Source organism: Equus quagga, chromosome 10, assembly GCF_021613505.1.
Source record: "Equus quagga isolate Etosha38 chromosome 10, UCLA_HA_Equagga_1.0, whole genome shotgun sequence".
In the NCBI taxonomy this organism is placed as follows: domain Eukaryota; kingdom Metazoa; phylum Chordata; class Mammalia; order Perissodactyla; family Equidae; genus Equus; species Equus quagga.
The window spans coordinates 7,334,259-7,359,640 of record NC_060276.1 but is presented as its reverse complement, the minus strand read 5'-3'; the positions used below and the strand labels follow the sequence as shown (position 1 = coordinate 7,359,640).

The 25,382-nt window shown below is 36.8% G+C and overlaps 1 protein-coding gene across 1 annotated transcript; it reads left to right on the top strand.

Moving 5' to 3' along the window:
- Positions 1-1,688: 1,688 nt before the first annotated feature.
- LOC124245896 (RNA polymerase II elongation factor ELL2-like) lies at positions 1,689-5,944 on the top strand. The gene is made up of 2 exons (XM_046673715.1): positions 1,689-1,705; positions 4,339-5,944. Exons 1-2 carry the CDS (start codon positions 1,689-1,691, stop codon positions 5,942-5,944), a joined length of 1,623 nt encoding a protein of 540 aa, XP_046529671.1.
- Positions 5,945-25,382: the final 19,438 nt, after the last annotated feature.

Sequence of the window (25,382 nt, the reverse complement as noted above, 5' to 3'; positions counted from 1 at the left end):
CATGGTTTGATGGGCTATGTGTAGGTCTGTGCCTGGGATCCAAACCCGAGAACACTGGGCCACCGAAGCAGAGCACATGAACCTAACCACCGTGCAACCGGGCCAGCCCCCTAATCTACTAAATTTCTGGACTCAGTGTCTCAAATATCTGTTCATTTTCAATCTCTTATTATGCTAGTTCCTCACTCTGTTAATTATCATAGCTTTGTGTTATCAGGAAGGGATAACTCCGTGCTGTTAGTCTCCTTTTGTGAAATTGTTTTAGCTTTTCTTACAGTTAAATTTTAGAATAGTTTTGACAGATTTAAGGAAAAACATCTTGCTCAAGTTCTTATTGTAATTGCTCTAAATGCATGTAGTAATATGAAAATATTTGGCATCTTTACAACATTCAGTTTTCTTTTCAGAAGTCAGGAAATCTTGCTTTGTGTTTTCAAGTATTTTTTTATGTCTATCAATACCGTTTCTTACTTTTTGTCATAAAGTGCCCCTCTTCCCAGTCTCTTGCTAAGTAATAATTTTTTTGTTGTCATTTCCACTGGGAATAGGACTACCCTAGAAATACTTTATTTATTCTCTCAAAGGTTGCACAGTTAAAGATACCAATGGGTACATTATTTCCTCCTGTCTACTACAGGTCTTCAGGAAGAATCAAACAGAGCATTTGTGCATACATTGGAACATTAGATTGTGGAATATAGTTTAGCGGTTTATTGGTTTTTGGAGGAAGTATTTTACATTCTCTCTGCAACAGTGACTTCACTTTTTTAAAAACAAATATACCGTGAAGTTAACAGGAACATGAAAAAAATCTTAAAGAGGAACAGAACATCTCTCTGACATTAACAGACTTAACGTGACTCCTTGATGTGACAGTAAAGTATCTTCACCAGGTGAAGTCCAAAGGTAGTATTATTCATTCTTTTGACAAACATTTAGAGCGTGCCTTCTGCTATGCACTTGCTACTTCTAGAGCGAGGTACTGGAGACAAAAAGAAAGGGTCATACAAATTTGAGTAGAATGCAGTTGGCATAGAGGTAGAGGTAGATGTCAGAGTCTAGTGGAGGAGACAAACACATAAGTAATATATCATGCAATGCGTGGTGTTTTTCATAGAGATAATCATAATGAAGTAAAGTATTAGTTTTGACCAGAGGGAGATCTTATATATGATGTCACATTTGAGGTGGGTTTCTAAGAAATTAGAAATTTCACTGGTTGAACCCAACACACTTGAGATTTAAAAGTAGAGAGCGTTGATGTATTCATCTGTTCAACACATATATGTTGAGGCCTTAATGTGTGTGCCAGGCACTGCTCCAGGCATTGGAGATACAGCAGTGCAAAAGACTGACAGAATCCAAGCCCTCATTAAACTTCTATTCTGGTGACAGTGACTTAAATTAAACAGACAAATATATGTAATATAATTTCAAGTAGTAAATATTCTATAAGGAACAGTAAGATAGTGGAAAGACAGCACTGGAGTGGGTGTGTGCGTAGGTCACTCTTTTAGACAAAATGGTCATGAAAGGACTTTCTAAATAAAGTAAAGGAACAATGCAAGGAAGGATCTAGGGGAAGAACATTAGTGGGCAGAAGAAATATCAAGTGAAAGGCTAACACAGGAACAAGATTGTGGGCAAGTTCAGAGAATAGTAAACACATCAATGTAGCATTTAGATACATGGCACAAGCTTTAGGGTAGGTTAGGGACAGAGTAAGAAGGGTCTGGTATGCCACACCAAAGAGTTTTATTTTTTTCTCTTTTTCCCAGCTTTATTGAGATCTAATTGATATTTAACAATGTATAAGTTTAAGGTATACAAAGTGTTGATTTGACACACTTATATATTGCAAAATAATTACCAACGTAGCATTAGCTAACACCTGCATCATGTCACCTAATTGCCATATTTTTGTGATGAGAACATTTAAGGTCTACTCTCTTAGCAATTTTCAATTATATAAACAGCATTATTAACTATAATCACTATGATTTGCATCAGATCCTGAGAACCTATTCATTTTATAACTGGAAATTTGTGTTCTTTGACCAACATCTCCCTTTTCCCCCACCCTTCAGCTCCTGGTAACCACCATTCTAGACTTTGTTTCTATGAGTTTTTTTTTTTTAAGATTCAACATGTAAGTGATATCATACAGTATTTTGTTTTCCTCTGTTTGACTTATTACACTTAGCATAATGCCCTCTAGTGTCATCCATGTCGTTACAAATGGCAGGATGTCTTTCTTTCTCATGGATAAATAATATTCCATTGCATATATACACCACATCATCTTTATCAATTTATTCACTGATGGGCACTTAGGTTGTTTCCATGTCTTGGCTATCGTGAATAATGCTGCAATGAACATGGGAGTAGAGCTATCTTTTTGAGATCCTGATTTCATTTCCTTTGGATATATACCTGGAAGTGGGATTGCTGGATCATATGGTAGTCCTATTTTTAATTGATTGAGGAACCTCCACACTGGTTTCCATAGTGGTTGCACCAATTTACACTTCCACCAAAAGGGCACAAGTGTTCCTTATTCTCTGCATCCTCACTAACTCTTGTTATCTCTTGTCTTTTTGATGATAGTCATTCTAACATTCTAATTCAATGAGTTGATATCTCATTATGGTTGTGAGTTGCATTTCCCTGATGATTAGTGATGTTGAGTACCTCTTCATTAATTTTATTCTTTAAGTAATGGGAACCATCACTTTTTTTTTCCCCTTAAAGATTGGTTCTGGGATAACATCTGTTGCCAATCTTTTTTTCCTCCTTTTCTTCTCCCCAAAGCCCCCCAGTACATAGTTCTATATTGTTGTTGTAGTCCCTCTAGTTGTGGCATGTGGGACACCGCCTCAACATGGCCTAATGAGCAGTACTATGTCCCTGCCCGGGATCCAAACTGGCAAAACCTTGGGCTGCTGAAGCAGAGTGCGGGAACTTAACCACTTGGCCACAGGGCTGGCTCCCCCATCACTTGTTTTAAAGCAAAGTTGATTAGAATTATTGTCGATAATTTGGAAGATGGTTCAGAACAAGAAAAGACTGGAGGCAATAAATCAATCTAGTAAGAGTGTATATAGCATTGGCTAAGATGTTCTTGGCCTAAATTTGGACAATGGCTGTGGTATGAGAGAGAAAGTGGGGGATTTAAGATGTTATGCAGGAAAACTTGAAAAGAATGTAGGCATCGTGAGAACAAGGATTTTTGTTTGTTTCTGTTTTGTTCATTACAATATTCCCAAGCATCTAGAACACTGTCTGGCACATGATAGCTACTCAATAACCATCTATTATATGAATGGGAAATTTGATGGCTGACTAGAAGTTTTGGAGGGAAATTAATGAGAAGTATGTTTGAGGGAGTAGTAGAAGATTACTCTGAGGTTTTCTAGTTGTGTGATAAGGTAGAAGGTGATGCCATCAGTTAAGGTAGGCAAAGCTGAGAATAACATGGACTGAGAGTGTGAAGTGGGTAACGAGGGAGAATTGTGCCTATTATCTTCTGGGGTGAAACTAGTTGGAACTGGTTTCTCGTAATCTGTGTACATTCTGTGATTCAATTGTACACCTTTAGCATACCTAGCTGCAAGATTTCTTTCAGCATGGGCGATTTTACCTGGATAATTGTGATTTCCTGAGGATCCTCTAAGTGAGAAGTGCAAAGAAACAGAATAATGGACATAAGTGGCAAGCTAAAGAAATGAAAATTCCTTCCACTCATTGGTGATGGTTAAAAAGTTGAGAAAGAGGAACAAGCACCTCTAAAATGTTTGCTTTTACCCACTATTAATACAAAATAAGTTGTTTAGCTACCAAATGAGAGCCCCTATTGATAGGTTAGGCTCCAATTGCAAGAAGGTCTCAACAGCCCCCTTGCCTGTCAGAGTAAATGTAAGGAGAACTTCATGCTAACTCCGCGAAGTGGAAGCCTTCCTCTCCAGTTTCCTTGAGTTTGCAGTGCCTGTTAACGCCCCCAACCAAGCACCTCTACCTGGTGTTGAACTTACTGGGAGGAGATGACTTCTACGCACTGAGCTCAGAGAAGAACTTAGCACTTTCCAGTTAGAGTTAAGAGTTCCTCCTGAAGAGAAACTAAAAATGTGAAAGGAAGAACACTGGAAAGTGATTAGATTTTTATAATCGACTTTACCAACCTAGGTTCTATCTCAACCAGGCACTTCTTGCCTTTGTTCCAGTAGGAAAAAATCTTTTAGAATTACATTTCACAAACAATAGCAATAAGAAACACAATTTTTGCCAAAGAGAGTCATTGTTTTCTAAAGTATTTTACTGTTTAAACTTTGATCTTTCCAGATATGACTATACAGCAGCCTCTCGAGGCAGAGCAGGAGAGGAAGTGGTGCACCAAGGAGAGGTGGCAGTGGGAGAGGCAGATGGCATAGAGCCGAGGCAGGACAATGTCACTTTGCTTCCCATGCAGCTTACCAAGCCAGCCATTCAGGCAATTGACTCTAATCCATACCACGAGAACACAGTACCCCCTCAAACTTCTCGTCAGTTCCAAGGACTCCAAGGGCCTATCAAAATCCCCCCAAACAATTCACCAACTGATGTATCCAACTTTAACTTTCAATTGTCAAATGTGAGTAAAGACAACCATCAAGACCATACTCAACAAACTGTCTCAGGCTATAGTCCCTCACAGCTCAGTTGGCTGCACTTGAGGCGAGATAAAATGACGCAGTGTAGAACAACCAATGCTTCTCAGATAACACCAGTAAGAACCCAGGCAGAAGAGGAATCCTGCAACAAACGGAAAAAAATTGGAAAGCCATGTGGAAAGAAAAGAATGCCAATTCGGAAAGCACCTCAAGCCATTCCAGATCCAGTGCCTGAGAGAAAAAGAACAGCACCCCTTAACCCTGCATACACAATTCGAAAATCACGAGTTCCCGACAGTGTCCGCTTGCGGCCATATAGGGACAGGGTGATTCACTTACTGGCATTGAAGGACTACAAGAAAACAGAACTGCTTTTTCGACTTCGGAAAGATGGTGTGGAACAAAATGACGAGAACTCCCTTGAAAATATCCTCCACCAAGTAGCCAATCTGAATACTCAGGATTTTTCATATACCTTAAAGGATTATGTATTTAAAGAACTCCAAAGAGACTGGCCTGGATACAGTGAACTGGACAAGCAGTCATTGGAGTTGGTGCTTTCCCAAAGAGTAGATCCATTTCAGAATGCTACTGACATTAATCACTCAGAATCTTCTATAGGTTCTAGTACAAATGAAACATCATCTCCTCAGAAATGGCTTTTCAATTCTGCTGTTATTGATCCTTTAAAGAAAAAGAAAGTCAGAATATCTCACCTGACAACTACAGTACAGTCAACATCAAACGGTTGTTTGAATAACACCAGTGAAAAATCTGCTGTTGGTCTCCCACCACTCTCTGAAGCTCCTGCCAACCCCATCCCTCCACCACTGCCCACAGCCCGTCTTCCTGTTTCACATGCTCCTCGGCGTGTACGTTCCAACCGCAGTTCTCGCAGCACTGCAGAAGGACCTGGAACTCCAGATCCAGATGGTGACAGTTTTAGTCAAAACAGTAGAATCTTCGAGAGCCAGCAGGGTAAACATACTTTGAAAATGATAGCCTCGATAACAATTCCAATTAGGTATTCGAAGCTCATGGGGAAAAATTATTTGATGCCTGATAAGTTCAAATATGAAATTGTGAAATGCAAAGCAAAGAGGCAAGAGTACAGTATTGAGATCACCGAGAAACAGAAAACAGATCCTGAAAGATGCGGTAAAGGTGCAAAGCTGAATTCCGGGGAAGAAGTTGAAAAGCTTTGCACTGCCTCTGGGAAGACTTGTTCAACATCTAGGCTCCCAGATTATTTGACTGACTATGTCACTATAGTTTCCTCTGAGCAACATAAGCAGTAATGAGCAGGAATTTAGAGCAGAATATGCTGAATATCAGGCCTTGTATGCCAAGATGCGGAATTTATCCAGCATGTTTACTAACTTAAATTCAAAAAGGAAGCACTTTTCTCCAGGCTCAAAAGAATATCAAGACATTGATAAAAAATTCTCACTAGAATATCAGAAGATGAAACACATGAATCCCAGTTACTATGCGGAAAAATATAGATACCAGTATCTTTATAACAAGCTGTCTCACATTAAAAGATTAATAAGTGATTATGACTGGCAGTAACTAGTGTCATAGCACAAGAATAGTGCGAGGACCAGAATAAATAATTATAAGCTTAACTCTTTAAAAGTCCAAATTACTTGTGCTACGATTCTGAAGGGATGAAACTTCTTTGTTGAAACATGTAGTATTATTATTTTAATGTAATTTTAATTTTTCTTTCTTTTTCTGTTTACTTTTGATCGTTATGTTTATGTTTGTTTATATTATCATTTACCTTTCATTTCATTTTACTTTGCTTTTCTGTATTTTTGAAGCTATTTCATCCCCAAATTTGTGTTTTCACTCCCTTTTTAAAAACTATTGAGGATCCAGTGTCTTTGAATCAAAATTGTGCATATTTAAAAAATAACAGGGGCCGGCCCTGTGGCGGAGTGGTTAAGTTAGTGCGCTCCACTTCCACGGCCCAGGGTTGTGCTTGTTCGGATCCTGGGCGTGGACATGGCACCGCTCATCAGGCCACGCTGAGGCTGCCACATCTAGAAGGACTCACAACTAAAATATATAACTATATACTGGGAGTACTTGGGGAGAAAAAACAGAAAAAAAAAGAAGATTGTCAACAGTTGTTAGCTCAGGTGCCAATCTTTAAAAAAGATTAAAAAAAATAACCTATAATGAGCAATATGAAATACTTTTGAATAAATATGTCCTCTTTTTTTAACCTTTAATGCAAATTCATCCTTAAAACTTAGAAGTTTTGAAATTTGCACAAAATACTGTGATTCATCAAATAGTACACGCTTGTATTTATTTGTTGACCTTGCTTGAAATTGCTACTTGTTTTTATCTTAGGGAACACAAGTTATGTGGTCGAACATGCAAAGATTTTGAACTAACAATTCAAATTGTGTTATCTTTTCAAAGTACTGCCATTTGAAATAGGAAGCAATATGTTTAGAAATCTAAGTTTTTAAATGTTTTCCAAAATTTGAATATTGTCTTCAGTAAATATTTGTCTCCACCATCCAGAAGAAAATTGGTACATACCAAAGAATAGCAGTTACGTACACTTGGAAGCCAAATAATAAAATGAACACTTATGAACTTGCCAAGCAACTTAGGAATTAGAACATTCCCAATGCCATTGCAGCTGCCCTTGTTCTCTCAACTATCCTGTGCCCCTGCTCCCCAAAAGTGGGAAACACTTCCCAAATTAACTTTTATCTTTCCCTTTTGTTACTTCTGCTATATTATAAGCAGCCTTAAACAGTCTATGTTTCAATATTTTAATCTTTATGAAAATTACGTCGTGTTGTATGTAGTCATCATCTTGTTTTTTGCAGTCACCGTTATGCTTCCAGGATTTATTTATGCTGAAGTGTAAAGCTGTAGCTTATTCATTTTCTCACTTATCTGTTGGGTCATCATACAACCTCAGCATACTTCAGTTATCCATTCTCTTGTTATTAGAGATTGGGTTGTTTCTCATTTTTGGTTAATGCAATGGTGCAGTGAACATTTTTTACAGGTTTATCCCTTTCAATCATGTGTGCTCTTATTTTCATGTGTTTTCATTCTCTCTATATTTTAAACCCCACAGGAATTTATTATTATTTTTATTTGGTCAATGTTTATTTAGATTTACATGCATTTTCCATTGCTTTTCAGGCTTTCCTCCATTTTCTTATTTCCGAGATGATTTCTTTTGTCTTGAGAAGCTCCCATTATTCTTTTATGTGGTTGTGCCGGCATTGAAGCCTCTCAGCTTTTTAGTGTGCACATGCTTTAATTGATCTTTACTTTTGAAGGACATGTTAACCAAATGCAGAATTCTAAGTTGATGGTTAATTTCTTTGGCAGTATAAAAATATAACTCCATTTTGTTTGGCTTTTGCGTTTTGTTGAGGGATTAGCTGTCAATCTTATTGTTCCTCTTTTGATGGTCATGTGTCTTTATGTCTGCTTTAGGTTTTTCTTCTTGTCTTTAGTTTTCAGCAGTGTTATTGAGATACACCTAGTCATGATTTTTATTATTTATCCTGCTTGGGGTTCAGAATGCTTCTTGAAACTGTGTTTTGACGCAGCCCTTTAGGCTTGGAAAATTCTCTGCTAATATTTCTGTAAATATTGCTTCTCGCCTGTTTTTTCATTTGCTTTTCATTTTCCTTATGTCTCCTATGATCATTCCTGTAATTTCTATATTTTTTCTCCATATTTCAGTCTGTATATTTTCTACTCGCCTACCTTCTAACTCTCCTTATCTCTTTCCTTTGTGATAGGCCCCATGATTGGTCAGAAGAAAGCTGTTTCTTTATAAATAATATTGTAGTAATTCAGACTAGAGGTTTATAGACATAAGATGGCAGATGGAGATGTTAGAATAAAAGTGCAACTAGAAAAGTTTCAAAGATAATATCATACCAAAGAAATAGTATTTAAATCACTGGCTGGTTTTCTGATTTTATTTCTGTTACTCTCACAAATACTGCTTTTTGAAAAGCAAAGCAAATTAAACTGACATTGAATGAGAGTCCAATACCCATATGAAAAAATATTAGATTCTGCACAAGAAAATTGATAGATATAATTTTACCTGATTTATAGAATTCTCCTATTTTTTCCAGTTTAGTCCTTAGTTCATTCTTGTCTACCTTACTTTTTAATTAATTCAATTTATTCTTTTAATGCTAGATATTGACTAATGTAGCATAGAGAAGACATCATTCATATGAACTTTGGACGCAAGCAGTGATGCAACCTCAGATAAGAAATTAAATTTTCTGTGCCTCAAGATTTTCATCTGTATGAGAATCATAATACTCTCAGGCTCACAGAGTTAATTTGAGAATCTAGCAAGAATGAATCTATCTATCATCTAGATAGATGGCTACCTACCTACCATACTGTTATCACATAGCAGAGTGCTTGATGTGTAATGGACACTTACTGAAAGGAAATTGCAATTAATTACTATTGTTAATCTGTTGTTGTGGAATATTACCACAAACTAAGCAGCTCAAAATGACAGATATTCACTTATTGTCTCACAGTTTCTGTGGGTCAGAAAGCCTGGTATAGTTTAGCTGGTTCCTGTGCTTCAGGGTTTCTCATGAGGCTGCATTCAAGATGTTGACCAAGGCTGGTGTCTCATCTCAGGCTCGACTAAAGAGGGATCCACTTCCAATCTCACTTATAGAGTTGTCAGTAAGATTAGGTCAATTCCTTTCGAGCTTTGCACTGAAGGCTCATTTGCTTCCAAGATATTGGCTGGATACAGACCTCAGTTCCTTGCCACGTCGGCATCTCCATGGGGTAGCTCACAACATGGCAGCTGGCTTCATTAAAGCCAGCAAGGGAAAGAGTCTGCCAGCAAGATGGAAGTTATAATTTTATATAACATAACCATGGAAGTGACATCCTGTCACCTTTCCCATATTCTCTTTGTTAAAAGCAATTCATAAATTCCACTCCCATTCAAAGGGAGTGGATAAAACAAGGACGTAAATATCAGGAGGTGGGATCACTGGGGGCCATCTTAGATTCTGTCTGCCACAACCATCATCATCTTTAAGAAACTCAGACATAATTCTTTTCAGATAACCCCTTTTTAGTATTACCTCTTTAACCATAGTTCATTAGATCTTTCCTCTCATCACTGCATAAAGAAATAAATGTTTTCATATAAAATACCGTCTGGACAACACCTGCTCTATAAAATATCAATTTGTACATAGTCAGAATGTCTCCCAAAATCAGTCCTCAAAAAGTCATATCACAGGAGATGGTCTTTGAAAAAGCAAACATTTTGACTCAGTGTTCTTTTCTAAATCAGTATATAGCAATATCATTAAATTCTTTATTAGCACATGATTGATTAAACCTCCTCCTCACTTTTAGAATGAAAATAATATTTTTATTTGCTAATTACTTCCATTTAAAAATATCTTTCTGAATGATTTTTACTCATCAAAAGTCATATGAATTCCTCTGGGCTACATATTCCTTTATTAGCATTTGTATTTAAATTCCCAGAAGTGACCTTAAAAATGATCTTACGTGCTTCTTAAAACCTCTGTGCTGTTTCCAAAAGGGCAAGGTGGCTTATTTTGCTTGACAAGCCATATGCTTTGATCTTCTTTTCCCAAGATGAGATTTTAGCCTGATGTCACTCAAACTTTTCAAATTCAACTCAAGAAGCTGTACCCAACAGTGCCCGACCTCTACAATCTCTGCATACTTCTCACATTTCATAGCTGCTCTGATTGAGAATTTCCTCACATAGAAATTGTCTTGTTCGGTAGGGAGGCATATCTTCCTGTACTGGGTTTCAGGGGCTATAACTAGTCAGGAAAGTCCTGCCAGGAGGGACTGTTGGAGGTTTCAGTGTTTAACAACACTAAAAGTTCCATTAGCTAAAGGACCGGGAAGCCAACAAATGTGTAGAGGGGTAGGTATAGCCTGAAATTCTGAACAAATACAGGTAGTGTCTTCACGTCCACTCCAAGTGTTCTATGGCAGCCGTGAGGAAAATTGTATCAGCATATACTAGTGCCAAGCAGTAGGTTGGATGCTTGAGAAAATTGGTTAACAATATAGTCCCTGCCTTCAGGGAGATTTCACAGAGTAAGTAAAGAGATAATTAAGTATATTGCTATGACAAGGGAGGGGCTGATGATGCAGGAGGACAAGGGTGGGGAACACAAATCATAAGAGTTGCCTTTCATGGAGCAAATTCCAGGCACTACACTCAGTTCTTTACCATAATTTTCTTTCTTAATTCTCACCCCAACACTGTGAGATAGGTATTATTATACCAATTTACAGAGGAGAAAATTATGGCTTGTGGAGTTATAGTATTTTGACCAAAGTGGTGCAACTAGGTAACAAGACATAAGATTCAAACCCAGTTCTATCTAATTTAAAACTTCTATATGAGGAAGTCCAAGCAGGCAGGCTACTGACAGAGATTCCAAATGAGCAGATAATCAAAACGGTTAGCAACAAAGACTTGTTACCTTCTATACCATTGTGGCAGGATGTTAGGATTTGAATTCATAACTGGGATTGAATCCGGACTCTTCCACTCTCTCTGTTATTTTGGAGAAGTTACTTGATAGGTCTGGAGATTGGTTTTCCTATCTGTACTTTGGTAATAATAATACTCACTCGCAGGGTTATTGTGCCTAGCGTAAAGCAAGCACTCGATAAAAGAGAGCTCATCTTGTTATGATTGCTTTTCCCAGTTAGATATGAGCAACAAAAGTGGGCACGTGTGTATTACAAATCAGCGGGCAGCAGGATTAGCTTCAAAGTTATCTGTAGAACAAGGAATATTTACTATGGTTTGGAATCCATAGAGAAACACTTGATTTAGCAACATGGAAAAGATATCAAATGGACTGTTTGATGAATTCGGGTGCATGAGGTCTCTGAAGTCAATGTAAATTTGTGGAGGGAAGCTTCCCCTAGGCTATACAGATAAAAGAATAAAAACAGGTCTTGTTTTAGTTCATGACCGAAACCAAAGCAAAGCATACCAGCCAGGCATTTTCTTACAGTGTCACATCACCTCTTAGAAGCAGTATGATAAGGTTGACAGTCCAGTTGATTGGTGACTCAGGGGACCAGCATTCTATTTTCCTTTGCTGAGTTTTCTCAAGTGAGACATTTAACAGAGATGTGTGGCTCTGACAATGTAGCAATGACCACATTAGACAGAAGAGCTAGTATAGATGCATTATCTGTGTGCAGTAGCATGAGGGATATACCATTAATAGTAGTGGTAGTTGAAGCTATGAGATAAGAGAATATAATTGCTAAGGAAGACAATATAGAAAATAGAGTCAATGACTTGTCCTGTCCCGGGGAAGGTACTGACATTTAGGGTATAGGTGGAGGAACAGAAGCCAGCAGAATGGCCACAGAAGGAGAATGGAAAGTTCAATGGCTAGGAGCCAGAAAAGAAGGTAATCCACAGTTTCAAATGATACAGAGAGGTCAAGGCAGTTAAGTTCAACTCCCCACAGAGTAGCATGAAGATGAAAAACTATGGGGATCCCACACAACTATATTGGGATTCCTGATGTTTCCCCAACACAAATCAAAACCACACATTAGGGGGCCGGCTCCGTGGCTGAGTGGTTAAGTTCGTGCATTCCACTGTGGTGGCCCAGGGTTCGGATCTTGGGCGTGGACATGGCACCGCTCTTTAGGTCACGTTGAGGCGGCACCCAACATGCCACAACTAGAAGGACCTGCAACTAAGATATACAACTATGTCTGGGGTGGGGGCGGTTGGGGAGATAAAGCAGAAAAAAAAAAAAGATGATTGGCAACAGTTGTTAACTCAGGTGCCAATCTTTAAAAAAAAAATACATTGATTTCAGTTTGAGAGGTTTTCACTATATTTAACTTAATTAAAAAGAGAGGAAATATCTGAATTCCACACGAAACTTTTAGTAATTTAGTTGGTGATAAATGATTGTTCTTAGGTGGACTGAATCCTTAGGTAGTAAGAATATGGAATGGTTTGTGACTTTATCAGGTCCGTTTGAAGGATATAAACACGTGGAATATTTAACTGTTCATTTTTCCTCTGGTAGATTAGGAGGCGTTTCTCGGAGTAGATAATTTTGATGGCCCAACTGAAATTTATTTGATGCCCAGAATGTGTGTGCTGGTTTTATTTACACAGTGGTAATTAGTTTAAGTGAATGATGACTCTCCTCTGTTTATCTTATAAGTTTCATCAAACTTTCACTTCATTCTTTTGATTAAGAAATTGCTCATAAATTTTGGCACTATCATCTCGACAGTTTTTACTGTCATCAATTTGAATTATTTTTGTCATTGATAGTGGTGTTATATTCTTGGGATGAAGTAATGTTTCTGGAGTCCTGAGGCCTGAGCGTAAAATGAAAAAGTATTGTTAACTATCTAATTTACACAAAATAATTTTGAGATATTAGCAGGATATGTACCTATTATACTCTGTGGGTTGCTAGTCACATATTTGCTATTTTCATTTTCATTTCTTGCCCCTTAAACTGAGTTACTTATAACATTGCTCAAACATATTGCTTCTCCTGTTTTGCAAGCCTTAAAACATTTGAGCAGTAATCATGCTCTTTTTTGTCTTAAGTCAATGCTTTCTGTGAAAAATGTAACATTAGAATTTAGAAGATAGTTCATTACTTTTTAATTTCACTTGGAGTAATTATTGATCATAAAGTCAATGAATTTTTTCCTATTTTCTCTTGGGAAAACATGAGTCTTTCCCACGTATAGCTGAGGCTCAGAGTGACTTCTCTTTGCTAGTCTAAAAAGCTGTCCCTTCAATGGATTGTTTGTCCTCCTCTCAAAACCTGACTTAAAATCACCCTTCTCAGATCTATGTCCTTGTCTGCTATTTGCCTAATTAGGTGCTTACTTGATACAAAATTTGCTTTCCTCACTCATTAAAGGTGTTGAACCTGAAAAGTGTGTTTCTGCCTTTGCTTTTCACAACATCTCAAATTAAACTCCACTAAAAAATAAAACAGAAGAGAAATAGTGATGATCTCACCTACCTATTCCAGTGACACTTTTTGTCAAATAATGAGTGATTTTCAAATTGAAACCCAATATCTGGCACAGCTAGCTCAGGAAAAATTTGAGATCACTGTCATGAATCTCATGGCTGCACCATCCTTTGATAAGGGTGATTGAGCCCCAATACAGACATAATAATTGGTAATCAATGCTTCCCATGAAGCCATCAGAGAAAGTTGGTTACTTGGATACGACAGACTTCTGAAACCTTTTCATCTGTTTCTCACAGCAGAAGCATATATAAACAGTAGAAACATTTTGAACAGCTAAGTGTTGTTAATTGTGTCTGCACTGGGCTTCTGATGGTGTAGTGGGAAGAGCCAATGTATTTGGATTTATTCCTCTTGAAGTACTTTTAAAATGACTACAATTTATAAGATTTTATATATATGGTTAATTCTCTAATAAGAGATTAATCAAGTCTGTACTAGATGAATAAAATATGCTATACAATGTTATCTTTTTCCTTAAGAGTTCTCCATAGGGCATGAAACTTTTGATATTGATCTGTAAAACTCAAAAGGTAGATCTATGAAATCAATTATTTAATGGTGTGGGTTTGGATTTATAGAGAAACACTTGAGTTAGCAATACAGAAGAAAATCAAGTGGACTATTTGATGTACTCAAGTGCCTGAGGTCTCTGAAGGCAACCAAAAATGAGAAGAAAAACTTCAGCCACTCTATACAGATAAAAGAATAGAGACAGGTTTTGTTCTAGTTTGTGACCAGAACTTGAGCAAATATTTCCAGCCAGGCATTTCTTACAATGTCACGTTGCTTTTTGGAAGCTATGTGATGAGGTTGACGGTCCGGTTGACTGGGGACCCCAGAGACCAGCATTTTATTCCTTTGCCAGATTTTCTCAAGCAAGTCATTTACCCTCTCTCTGTATCAGATTCTTCTGAAATGGATTTGAAAATAAACGCTGTTTCTAAAACATTTTGAACTGTATTGAATGCCTTGGTACTCTTCTATGAGTGCAGTTTCCTATGTTAAGCTTATTGGTGGAGAGTCTTTGAGACATGATTAAAATCTTTTAGAGAGGAGGAAACCAAAACCTAGAGAAATAAAGTGATTTGCTTAATTTAGGACTTCTTAATCTCAGTGCTATTGTCATTTTGAGCTGGCTAACTCCTTGTCCTATGAGTGGGGCTGTCCTGCACACTGCGGAATGTTGAGCAGCATCTCTGGCCTCTATTCGTTAGATCGCAGTAGCAAACCCCAAGTCTTGACTATGAAAAATGTCTCCAGACATTGCCAGACATCTACTCTGGGGGACAAAATAGGCTCCAGTTGAGAACCATTGGCCTAAGTCACACAGCAAGATAGGGGCAAGAGTTAGAAATGGAGTCCAGGCCTCCTAACTTCTACTCTGGTGTTAGTCATATTCAGCGACAATACATTACACATGAACTGGCATTTTGAGTGAGGGTAGATAGTATCAGGTTAGCATCCTCAGCTTGCCAAGAGAAAACCTTCTCTGGTGTTTGGTCCATTGCATTGCTGTGTTATATTGTCCCACATTAGCATAATAAAAATATGTAAATAGTAAAAGGCCAAGTCGACAAATGTGAGTGATTCATTGAAAAGAGCCCTGATTATTTACAATTACTAAAGTGTAGTGTGTGTGTGTCTCATTAATGATGACTATATTCAGCAATGTACGTCTGACAAAATTAAGCATTACAGCAGACACTCATTTCAGTACGCGGAAGTCAAATTCAATGACCACTTCATGAATACCTTCAAATGATAAATTTCATCTATATTAATAGTTGAATAGCTTCACAAAATGCACACAAATATTCTAATGATATAAACACCAGTTTGACAGAGGACTTGTGTGTCTAGGGGATGAGACTATGACTCTGTAAAGGGCAACTATAAGCTGAGACATGATCTACCACAATTTAAAAGGACTAAATGATGTGGTAAATTAATATTTGTTCAAATGAAATATTTGTTAATATATATTAACCGAAAAGTAGGTATAATACAATATTTATGGTGTAACCCATTTTTGTAGAATGTCTGAAAGCAATGTTAGTGGGGTAAGAATACGTTCAGCCAGCCCTAGTGATGCAATGGTTAGGATTCTACACTCTCACTGTTGCGCTCTGGGTTCATTTCCCAGTTAGGGAACCACACAACCCGTCTGTTGATTGTCATACTGTGATGGCTGTGTGTTTCTGTGATGCTGAAAGCTATGCCACTGGTATTTCAGATACCAGCAGGATCACCCACAGTGGACAGGTTTCAGTGGAGCTGCCAGACTATACAGACTAGAAAGAATGACCTGGCCACCCACTTCTGAAAATAATTGGCCATGAAAACCCTATGAATAGCAGTGGAGCATTGTCTGATAGAGCACTGGAAGGTGAGAGGATGGCGCAAAAAGACTGGGCAGGGTTCCCCTCTGCGGTCCACAGGGTCACTAGCAGTTGGAATTTACTGCACGGCACCTACAACAACCACCAGGATATGTCTATATGGTAAGGATAACAGCTTCTCTTTAAGATTTTCTTCCTCTTACTGTTTTTTTTAACTTACCCACAATGTATTAATATTATATTACAAATATATGGTTCTATGGAGAAAAATGAAGTGGGGTAGGGGAGGATGGGGAGTGCCAGTTGAGGGGACAGAATTTCAATTTTAAATAGAGTGGTCAGAGAAACCTCACTGAGAAGCTGGCATTTGAACAAGACTTGAAGGAGGCAAGGGAGTATGTTATACAGGTATCTGGAGAAACAGCATTCTCAAGCATAGGGAAGGGTGATCGCAACATCCACAAAAGAGAAGTAAGTTTCTGAAATGCTTGATTAACATCAGGGACACCAGTGTTTCTGAAACAAAGTGAGTAAGTGGTTGAGTTGTGGAAGAGATTACAAATCTAGATGATGTAGGGCCATAATTATAGCCATTGTAAGGACTTCGATTTTTCTGAGTCAGATGAAGAGACACTAGAAGCTTTTATGTGGAGGAATGTTATGATCTACTTAGTTTTATAAGGATTACTCTGGCTGTTGTGCTTAGAATATACTATAAGGGACAAGAATCAAAAGAGGGACAGCAGTTGGGAGGCTACCAGAATAATCCAGACATAAATAGTGGCATCCTGGTTGAGGATAGAATTAGTGGAAGATGTGGAGGAAATGATTAAATTCTGGATATTCTGAAGGTATAGCAAAGAAGAGGAAGTCAAAGAAGTGAAATTTTAGGGCGTTCAAAGCATCATCCATATGGAGAACAAAATTGCCAAGAATTATGGCTGGAGTAGTATTGGAGAGGGTGTCAGTAAGCCGAGAGATAAAATCTCCAAGAAGTGATGGAGAGGACACTGAAGTCTGTAAATGGCTGCAGCCGGGAGTGGTTTAGTCTGATAATATGATATTCAAAGCATGGAGATTTAAGGAAGAAAGAATGAGAATATAATTAAAATATTTTTTAGATAGTTGAGAGGGGCTTGGAAATTTTAAAGGTCATTACAAAGACAGAATATTGACTATTAATGTGATATCATCATCTTCCTCTAAATAACTGAAGCCACTATGGCCAACTTTAATCTCAGTTATCAAATTGTAACATTTGTTTCGAGAATCAATTGATTTCTTGGCAGTCATCTCTGACTGACCTGGAGTGGTTCATTAAGTGTGGGAATTTTCCTCAAAGTAGAAATATAAAAATGGAAACTGGGAATCATTATTTTAGCTGAAGAATTTGAAAATCTGAGGGCAAGTGATTGAACCAAGATCATAGTGTTAACAAGCAGCAGAGCCAACCACAGAATAGAAATAAAGTTCCCAAATTAAGGTGGGCAGATTTAGCCGAAAAGCAAAATAAAAGCACCAACAGCAGCAACAACAAGAAACAAAAAAGAAAACAGGATGGTCTGTTAAATTTGAATTTCCGATAAACAATGAATTTTTTTATTTATTTATTTATTTTTTAGTTTTAGTACGTCTCAAATAGTGCCACAGGTCATTCTTATATTTATGTATGGGCAATTCTGTCCTGAGTAAGTCAGTTCACCTGCTGTCTCTGCCTCTGTTCCTGGTGCTAGAGAGCCTAGTTGTATGAGTTATATAGGGGTGTGTGTGTGTGTGTGTGTGTGTGTGTGTGTTGGGGGATGGTTGTTGTAACATAAGAAACAATGGCTTGTGTTTCCTTTGTGCTTAAGCATGATACCTTTATGGTATTTTATGAGAGTTGGAGGCAATTATAACAGAAAATCAGATAGGCCAAACAAATGTCATGGCTGGTAAAGTATTTGTTTAAAAGCTGCGTCATCAGATTAAGTATGCATCTCTTATAAAGACTGCTTCGTGTTTTTCCTTCTCATATTCTAACAATTCAGGAGCTTCTTGCCAAGAATAGTTGCTATTTCTGGGGGAAGGAGAAATTTTGTTGGAAGGTCAGTCAAGCATACTCATCTTTACCATTTTCCTTGCCACGCTTGTTTCTATTTACTCAGAATCATATTATTAGCATAAATAGATATTATTTATAACCAAGGACAATAAATGTTCACTAACGGACATATATTTTCTACTAAGCCTTTTTCTGAAACTATAGCCTGATCTCTTTTAGTGACAGACCCTTTGGTTCCACAGCTATTCAAATTATTTCTAAATGACTTACCACGTCATTAGAGATTACAAATCTCTCCTGAACAAAATCGATCTATTTAAATAGGAAATTATTTGCTCCCAGATTAATAACATTAACATTTCAAACTATTGAATGAAAATGTCAGCCTTTCACATTTTAAATAAATAGATTTTCAGTTACCAAAATGATGAGGTGGCCAAACAAATTGTGATTGGTCTCTTGTTATATTCCACAAATGGCATTTCAAAAAATAGATATGAAAAACATTGTTTCCTACTATTAAGTTGGCTCTGCTTATACGCTCTATTTAATTTGAATTGGAATTAATCAGTTATTAGCCATCCTTTTTCTAACACCCTCCTACAAATTCTCAATCTTTAAGGACATGAGATAATGTTTTAGTTTCTTAAGAGTTTCAAAAATGGCGATCATTTACAAATATAAGAAAATGTCACATATGGCAATATTCAAATATTAATTAGCAAGGTAAAAACCTCCATAAAAATGAATTAGTACCTAAATTGCCCAGTGATACAAAGTTAGGTTTTTAGAAATTAATATTAGATTTCTTAAGTTGATAATAATTTTCCCTTTACTCCTGCGTGCATATATTATACCATTTATTTTTCATAATGAAACTGTGCAATTATTTTGGATGTCAAAACTGAAGCTCAGAAATTTAAGTAACCTGTCCAGTGTCATGTAGCTGCAGAGATGGGATATAAATTCTGAAGCCTGTGATCTGTTTGCTGTGGAGTTACACAAAGCCTTTGAAAAAGAACCCAATACTGATTGGTGATATGTTCTGAGAGATGTTTTCTGATTATTCTGAAAAAAAAAATCATTATTACCAATAGACAACAACTTATTTGTGTAACTTTTTATCATTGTCAAAGAAGTTTTATTTATACTATCTTATACTTAAACTACTAATCTGTGTTTCTCCTAAAAGATATGGTTGTCTCAGTTCAGAATTGCACAGAAACAGGATGAGACTCCAAGGAACCCAGCAGAGATTAGTAACTGGGAGGCTAAAGAGCTCAACAGAGATTCCAGCTGCTATGTTTTCAAGGCATCCTATTTGTAGAATTATTTGTTTAATTTTTCTTCCTACACAGAATAAAAAGAGTATAGCGTGCTTTTCTCTCATCAACCTCTAGGTTTCTTAGACCATATTAATATAATATAGATATCAGGACCCTTATTATTTTCAAATAATTATATTTTCCAATGTACGTCTCTTCTTTAATAATTATTTTTACATTTACATGTTTTATAACCAATTTAAATTTGCTTTGTTTGAAGGCTATTTAACCCTAAATAACACCTGATAATAGTACCTGATGAGTAACACCTGATAATTGTGACATTTCTGTGGTTCTCCGTGTGTGGTGGGCTAAGTGTTTGAGGTTAATCCTCTTAAAATCATAATTCTGCATCCATGAGTTATTTGTTCTCAATAATTTCTTATGCAATCTCATATCACACTCTGACTGGGGTAATGGAAAATGACATGACCAAACAATTTAGAAAGGGAGAAACACAAATAAGCAGGAAGAATATGCAAAATCTTCAACCTTATTAGTTACCACTGGAATAAAATTTAAAGCAGTTATCACACTTGAAACATCAGAAAATATAAAGAAGAATCATAATATCCAGTGTTGGCATGGATATAGGAAAATGGGCCCTTTTATACATTGCTGGGGGAAATGTAAATTTGTATAAGGTTTCTGGAGAACAATATGACAAAATGTATCAATTTTTGTAATGTGTGCATATGCATTTTTCTGGTAGGACTATTATAAATATTGTTGCTATAGACACAGTTTAATAAGTACCCTTTGTTAAAGAGTCTCTTCTAGGGTAGCAAGTCTCAAACATTGGTCTCAGGACCTCTTTAAATGCTTAAAAGTAACTGAGGTTCCAAAAGTGCTTTTGTTTTATACATACATACATAAATAAATATATATACACATTTATACATGCACATACATATCTACACACATACATGTACGTATACATGTATATATGTATACTCATATATACTGTATTATAAACTTGAGAAATATATATTTTTTCATTTGAAAATAGCAAGAAACCCATTACATGGTATCATAAAAACATATTTTAATGAAAATCAACTGTATTTTCAAAAAAAGAATATAGTGGAAAGAGTGGCATTGTTTTACATTTTGCAAATCTCTTTTAATATCTAGATTAAGAGCAGTCAGTTGAGTTTGCATATCTGTTTCTGTACTTAACCTATTGCCACATGCCACTTTGAAGTAATTTTTTCCTAATATATGAATTCAAAACAGTAAATTTCATTATAATAATGCTTTAACTGTATCCACGAAGTTTTAAAGATTTTATTTTTTTCCTTTTTCTCCCCAAAGCCCCCTGGTACGTAGCTGTATATTCTTCGTTATGGGTCCTTCTAGTTGTGGCATGTGGGACGCTGCCTCAGTGTGGTTTGATGAGCAGTGCCATGTCTGCGCCCAGGATTCGCACCAACGACACCCTGGGCCGCCGGCTGTGGAGCGCGCGAACTTAACCACTTGGCCACGGGGCCAGCCCCCTCCACCAAGTTTTAATATGCAGTATTTTTATTAACATTCAGTTTGAAATATTTTATAATTGTTGCTATTATTTCTTTTTGGCCTATGTTTTATTTAAACCAGTGATGTCCTCAAAATAAAAGTTCAAATTAAGTTTTCCAAAATCACTAAGTGCCTTTAGGATAAATCGAGTTTTTATGTCCTTTTATTTTCAGAGTTCTCATTTTTTTCCTGTTAATTTGTAATTTCTCATTAGTTATTTGATACTTTTAAGAAGCTGTGGGACATTTCATTTTGCAATATATATGTGTATCAAATCATCACATTGTATACCTTGAACTTACATATCTTATATGTCAATATCATCTCAAAACTGGAAAAAAAGGAGATGTGGTGGCCGGTGATATGGTCTGTGTGTATAGATCCAGCTTCTTTAGTTGCTGGAGTATGGGACTGAATAATCTAGCCTGCAGTTTCTCCAAAATGAAATACTTTTAATAACTTTTTTTTTAAAGATTTTATTTTTTCCTTTTTCTCCCCAAAGCCCCCGAGTTCATAGTTGTATATTCTTCGTTGTGGGTCCTTCCAGTTGTGGCATGTGGGACACTGCCTCAGCGTGGTTTGATGAGCAGTGCCATGTCCACACCCAGGATTCGAACCAACGAAACAGTGGGCCGCCTGCAGTGGAGTGCATGAACTTAACCACTCGGCCACAGGGCCAGCCCCCTTTTAATAACTTTTTAATTATTAGGGTTTTTTCTTTTAAATGTTAGAAGTTCTATTTCACTCTTTTATAAATCCCAATAATCTTTTAAAAAATATCTTTTTTCTCTTTCATTTATTTCATTTTATCTTTTATTCATTTAAATATGAATACACTAAATTTTATATTTTGTATTATATTATTCCATTAAGTACAAATTCTGGTCTATGTAACTGTAGAGTTTATTATGTCTCCTGATTCTCGTTGAAGGTAGATTATTTTCTGGTCTATTACGCATTTGGGGATTGTAAACTTATGTAGAATCCAGCTATTTCTTTGGAGATCCTAGAAAGCCTGAGTTGAAGGCCCATCTCTCCAGAGAAGGTTAGTATTTGTTTCTTCCAAGAACACCAAGATGCTACTCAACTGAGACGGCTGGATGTTAATTTCTTGCTTTCCTCTCCCCGCCCCCTCCTCCGTATTAAGGAGGGCACAGGGAAAGCCCCTGTACCTGTGTAAGGATTGCACTAATGTTATGACTTTTCAGAGGAGACTTCTCTTTTTCACCTAGACTCCAACATGAGACAGAAATTCCTTTATCTTCCTTTACCATCTCATGGGTTTTCCCCCAGTCCATCTTTTCACTGCGGGTACAGCCTTTTGAGAATCCCAAATTTATACAGAGGATTTTAGCCTTAATTCCTTGATTATGAGGTTCAAGGCTTGAATCCTTCTCTTCACTTTGCTGGTTTATAAAAAGCCTCCTGGTTACTCAGCTAGGCAAACACCTGCAGAAAGCAATAACAGACGCAGCTTTAGCATCAGTTTAACGTGCTGGTTCTCAGCTTCTTCAGTTTGATTCTTCGTTAGTAACTTGTGAGCTCAGATATGCATTAGGAAGTTGTTTGATATTTTACCTGGCCTATTTGTTCGTTTTATACTGGAGTTATTTTAAGTTATCTAATATACTGCAAGAAATAGCAGTCTCATAAAGATCTTTTTAAAGATGCTATTATGAATATATTTTTTCAAGGTTGTGGTAAAAGGAATGCCTTCTGAGCTCCCTCTGGGGATATAGAGGAGGTATGCATGTGAAGAGCACACAAAGCAAATCTTTCTTCTTGGGTTTATTCCTCTACATTATACCCAGGAATTTGTAGTATTTCAATTATATTTAGCATGATTACCAATACTGAGAAGTTTTAGTCACCCAACTGGGCAAACAGAAGCAATCTTAACTTTCTGCTAGCCTGTCTGCAAAGAACACCTATATTGATAATTTTAACCCTATATATAAATGCTTTTCTTCTCTTGGTTGATCATATTCAGAAACCATCTCCATAATTAATCTCTCGATCTATGTGCATACAAATAAGAAAAGTATTGTAAACTATGTTGTATATGACTTCTGCTCTAGCATTAAGCTTTTTAATCTGTCTCCCCAGAGAATACTGTGATCTGGCTTTATTATTAGACTGAGAAACAATGATGGATAGTGTTAGAGGTAAGGTGATCATTGGCTTATTCTCAGGAGGTAACTCCCCAATGATAGCATCCCAAGCAAGAGGATAGAGAAGATACTTATATTCATTGAAGGAGGCAGGGGTATTTTGGCTGTGGGAGTTTGGGTTTGGGAATACTCTGAGACTTCTGTATCTGCTGTTATTACCCTTCCTATTATCTGTATCCAGCTTGTTCTTGTTCAATGCCGTAACTTTCCCAACAGAGAACTGGCGAAACAGTGGAATTAACTGAAACTGTGATTTAGCAACTCAGAGGGTTACACTAAGTATTTGGTTTTCTTCTTACTCAACCCTATAAATGCAAGAGACATAGGTTCATTTAGCATCATCATGGTCCTATAAATCCCTGTCTTGATCCTACAATTTAGGAATTTGAGAATCCTGTTCTTTTTCCATAAGGTATTCAGAACTGTTGGAAGCAGCCACCTCCACTCCGTGGTCCTTGAATTTCTGCATATTTTCATAAAAAGTGACAACCATTCCCCCAAAGTTTCACCTTCAATGATCACTGCATTCTAGGTACCTAGATGCCTAATTTAATAATCTGTTTTGTCATTGTACGCCACGGGATACTGGATGATTATCCACAAATATCAATGGGATCTTTCACTGCATTCAAACCACACTAAGCAAGATAATTAATCCTCGCTTTCCCCATATCCTGGGATATCTGCAGCATGCAATGAACTCACTGTAGTGATCTCAGTATTAGTTCGTGTTCTTGGTTGCAAACAACAGAGACCAACTCTAGTCGACTTAAGCAAAAGGTCAAGGGTACTGAAAGGATATGTTATCTCACAGAATTGACATGAAAGATGGGGAAGCAGGCTCGAGGTATAGATAGGAACCAAGGTAAACTGGGCTTTGCTTTGCAGTGTGTTCAGATGATAGACAGCTGAAAACAAACTAAAAAATGACAAGTATAGCGAGTAAAGACATGATTTTAAGTCCTAGTATTTTGTGTCAACAGGAATTGGTCAAGCAGTGAAGAAAGTTACTTTCCAAAAGTAAAGATGAGTATTAGGAGAACCAAACCAAATAGGATATTAGCATATGTACAAAGTAAGGAAATATAGGTCACAAGATAAGATCTCAATCCAAATTGGAAAGAAAGAAGCAAAGAGGAAGGCGATTCTCATAACAAGTTAGCAGGTTTCTGTAAACAGCATGTTAGGGCTATGGCTATAGCCAAATGGCAAAGCTTTGCAAGCCTATGTTCTAAGCTCAGCATACCACCACTTTCTGTGGAAAGATAAGTGATTGCATACCGAAAGTCAGAGGTAGAGTCTACTTGATAGCTCTCTGGAGATAGAGACTCCAGCAGTTGAAAACAGCAGATACAAAAACTGAATAGCAAGAGGTTAGGTTGTTAGATCAGAACCTTAATTTGGTTTTGATATTAAAACTTTCTTTATTACAAAGGACTATGAAGCACTAAAAGCATCTTCACTGTATTTGGTGCAAAGCTCTGCCATTTTGGCTTTTAATTTTCATGGTCTTCCTTTCTAAGTTCTTCAAAACGTATTCAAGCACTTATCCCTCAATAATCACCATCTGCTTCCCATTTGAACTCTCTTTACCTAACTAGGTAACGTCCTTGAGATTTGTCATTCTCAGCACTATAAGTCCTCTTGTTAACCAAAAGAGGGAAAAACAGGTGAAATCATGGTCCCTTTTCTTCCTTTGTCCATTTGTACAGTTTGGTCCAATTAGAAGAAACCTATGTGGGAAATGGTTATACTTTGAGCTCAAAACTTGATATTCAAATAGTACAGCATTTGGGGATAATAATAATAGTTTTCTCAACATCCATGAACTTAATCTTCTAAAGAGCAAATATAAAACCTATTTTAAATTGCAATACTATTTTCAGCCAACAAAACTAAAAACCAGGTTATGTTTAAAATCTGATTTCAAGCATATTTTCTGTTTCAATCTGCCAGTTTTGATATATAGGCTTGCCTCAAGCATTCTGTTTGACTTTTTCAGTGTCAACCTCAAATGTCATCTTTTCTAAGACTGATATTAAAAATTTAACTTCTTTCTTGCCAAAATGATGAAAACAATTATAAACAACAACTCTTAAGATTTGTTGGCTTTATCCTAAAGCAAAATTAGGATAAGTTCAGTGATTTTAGTTTTATCTCTGTGTTGTATCTTCTGTCTTTGCAGAAGGATAATTGAGAAAGTTCAGTTTTCTCTAGGGATAATCAAATCTAAGTATTAAAATTTGT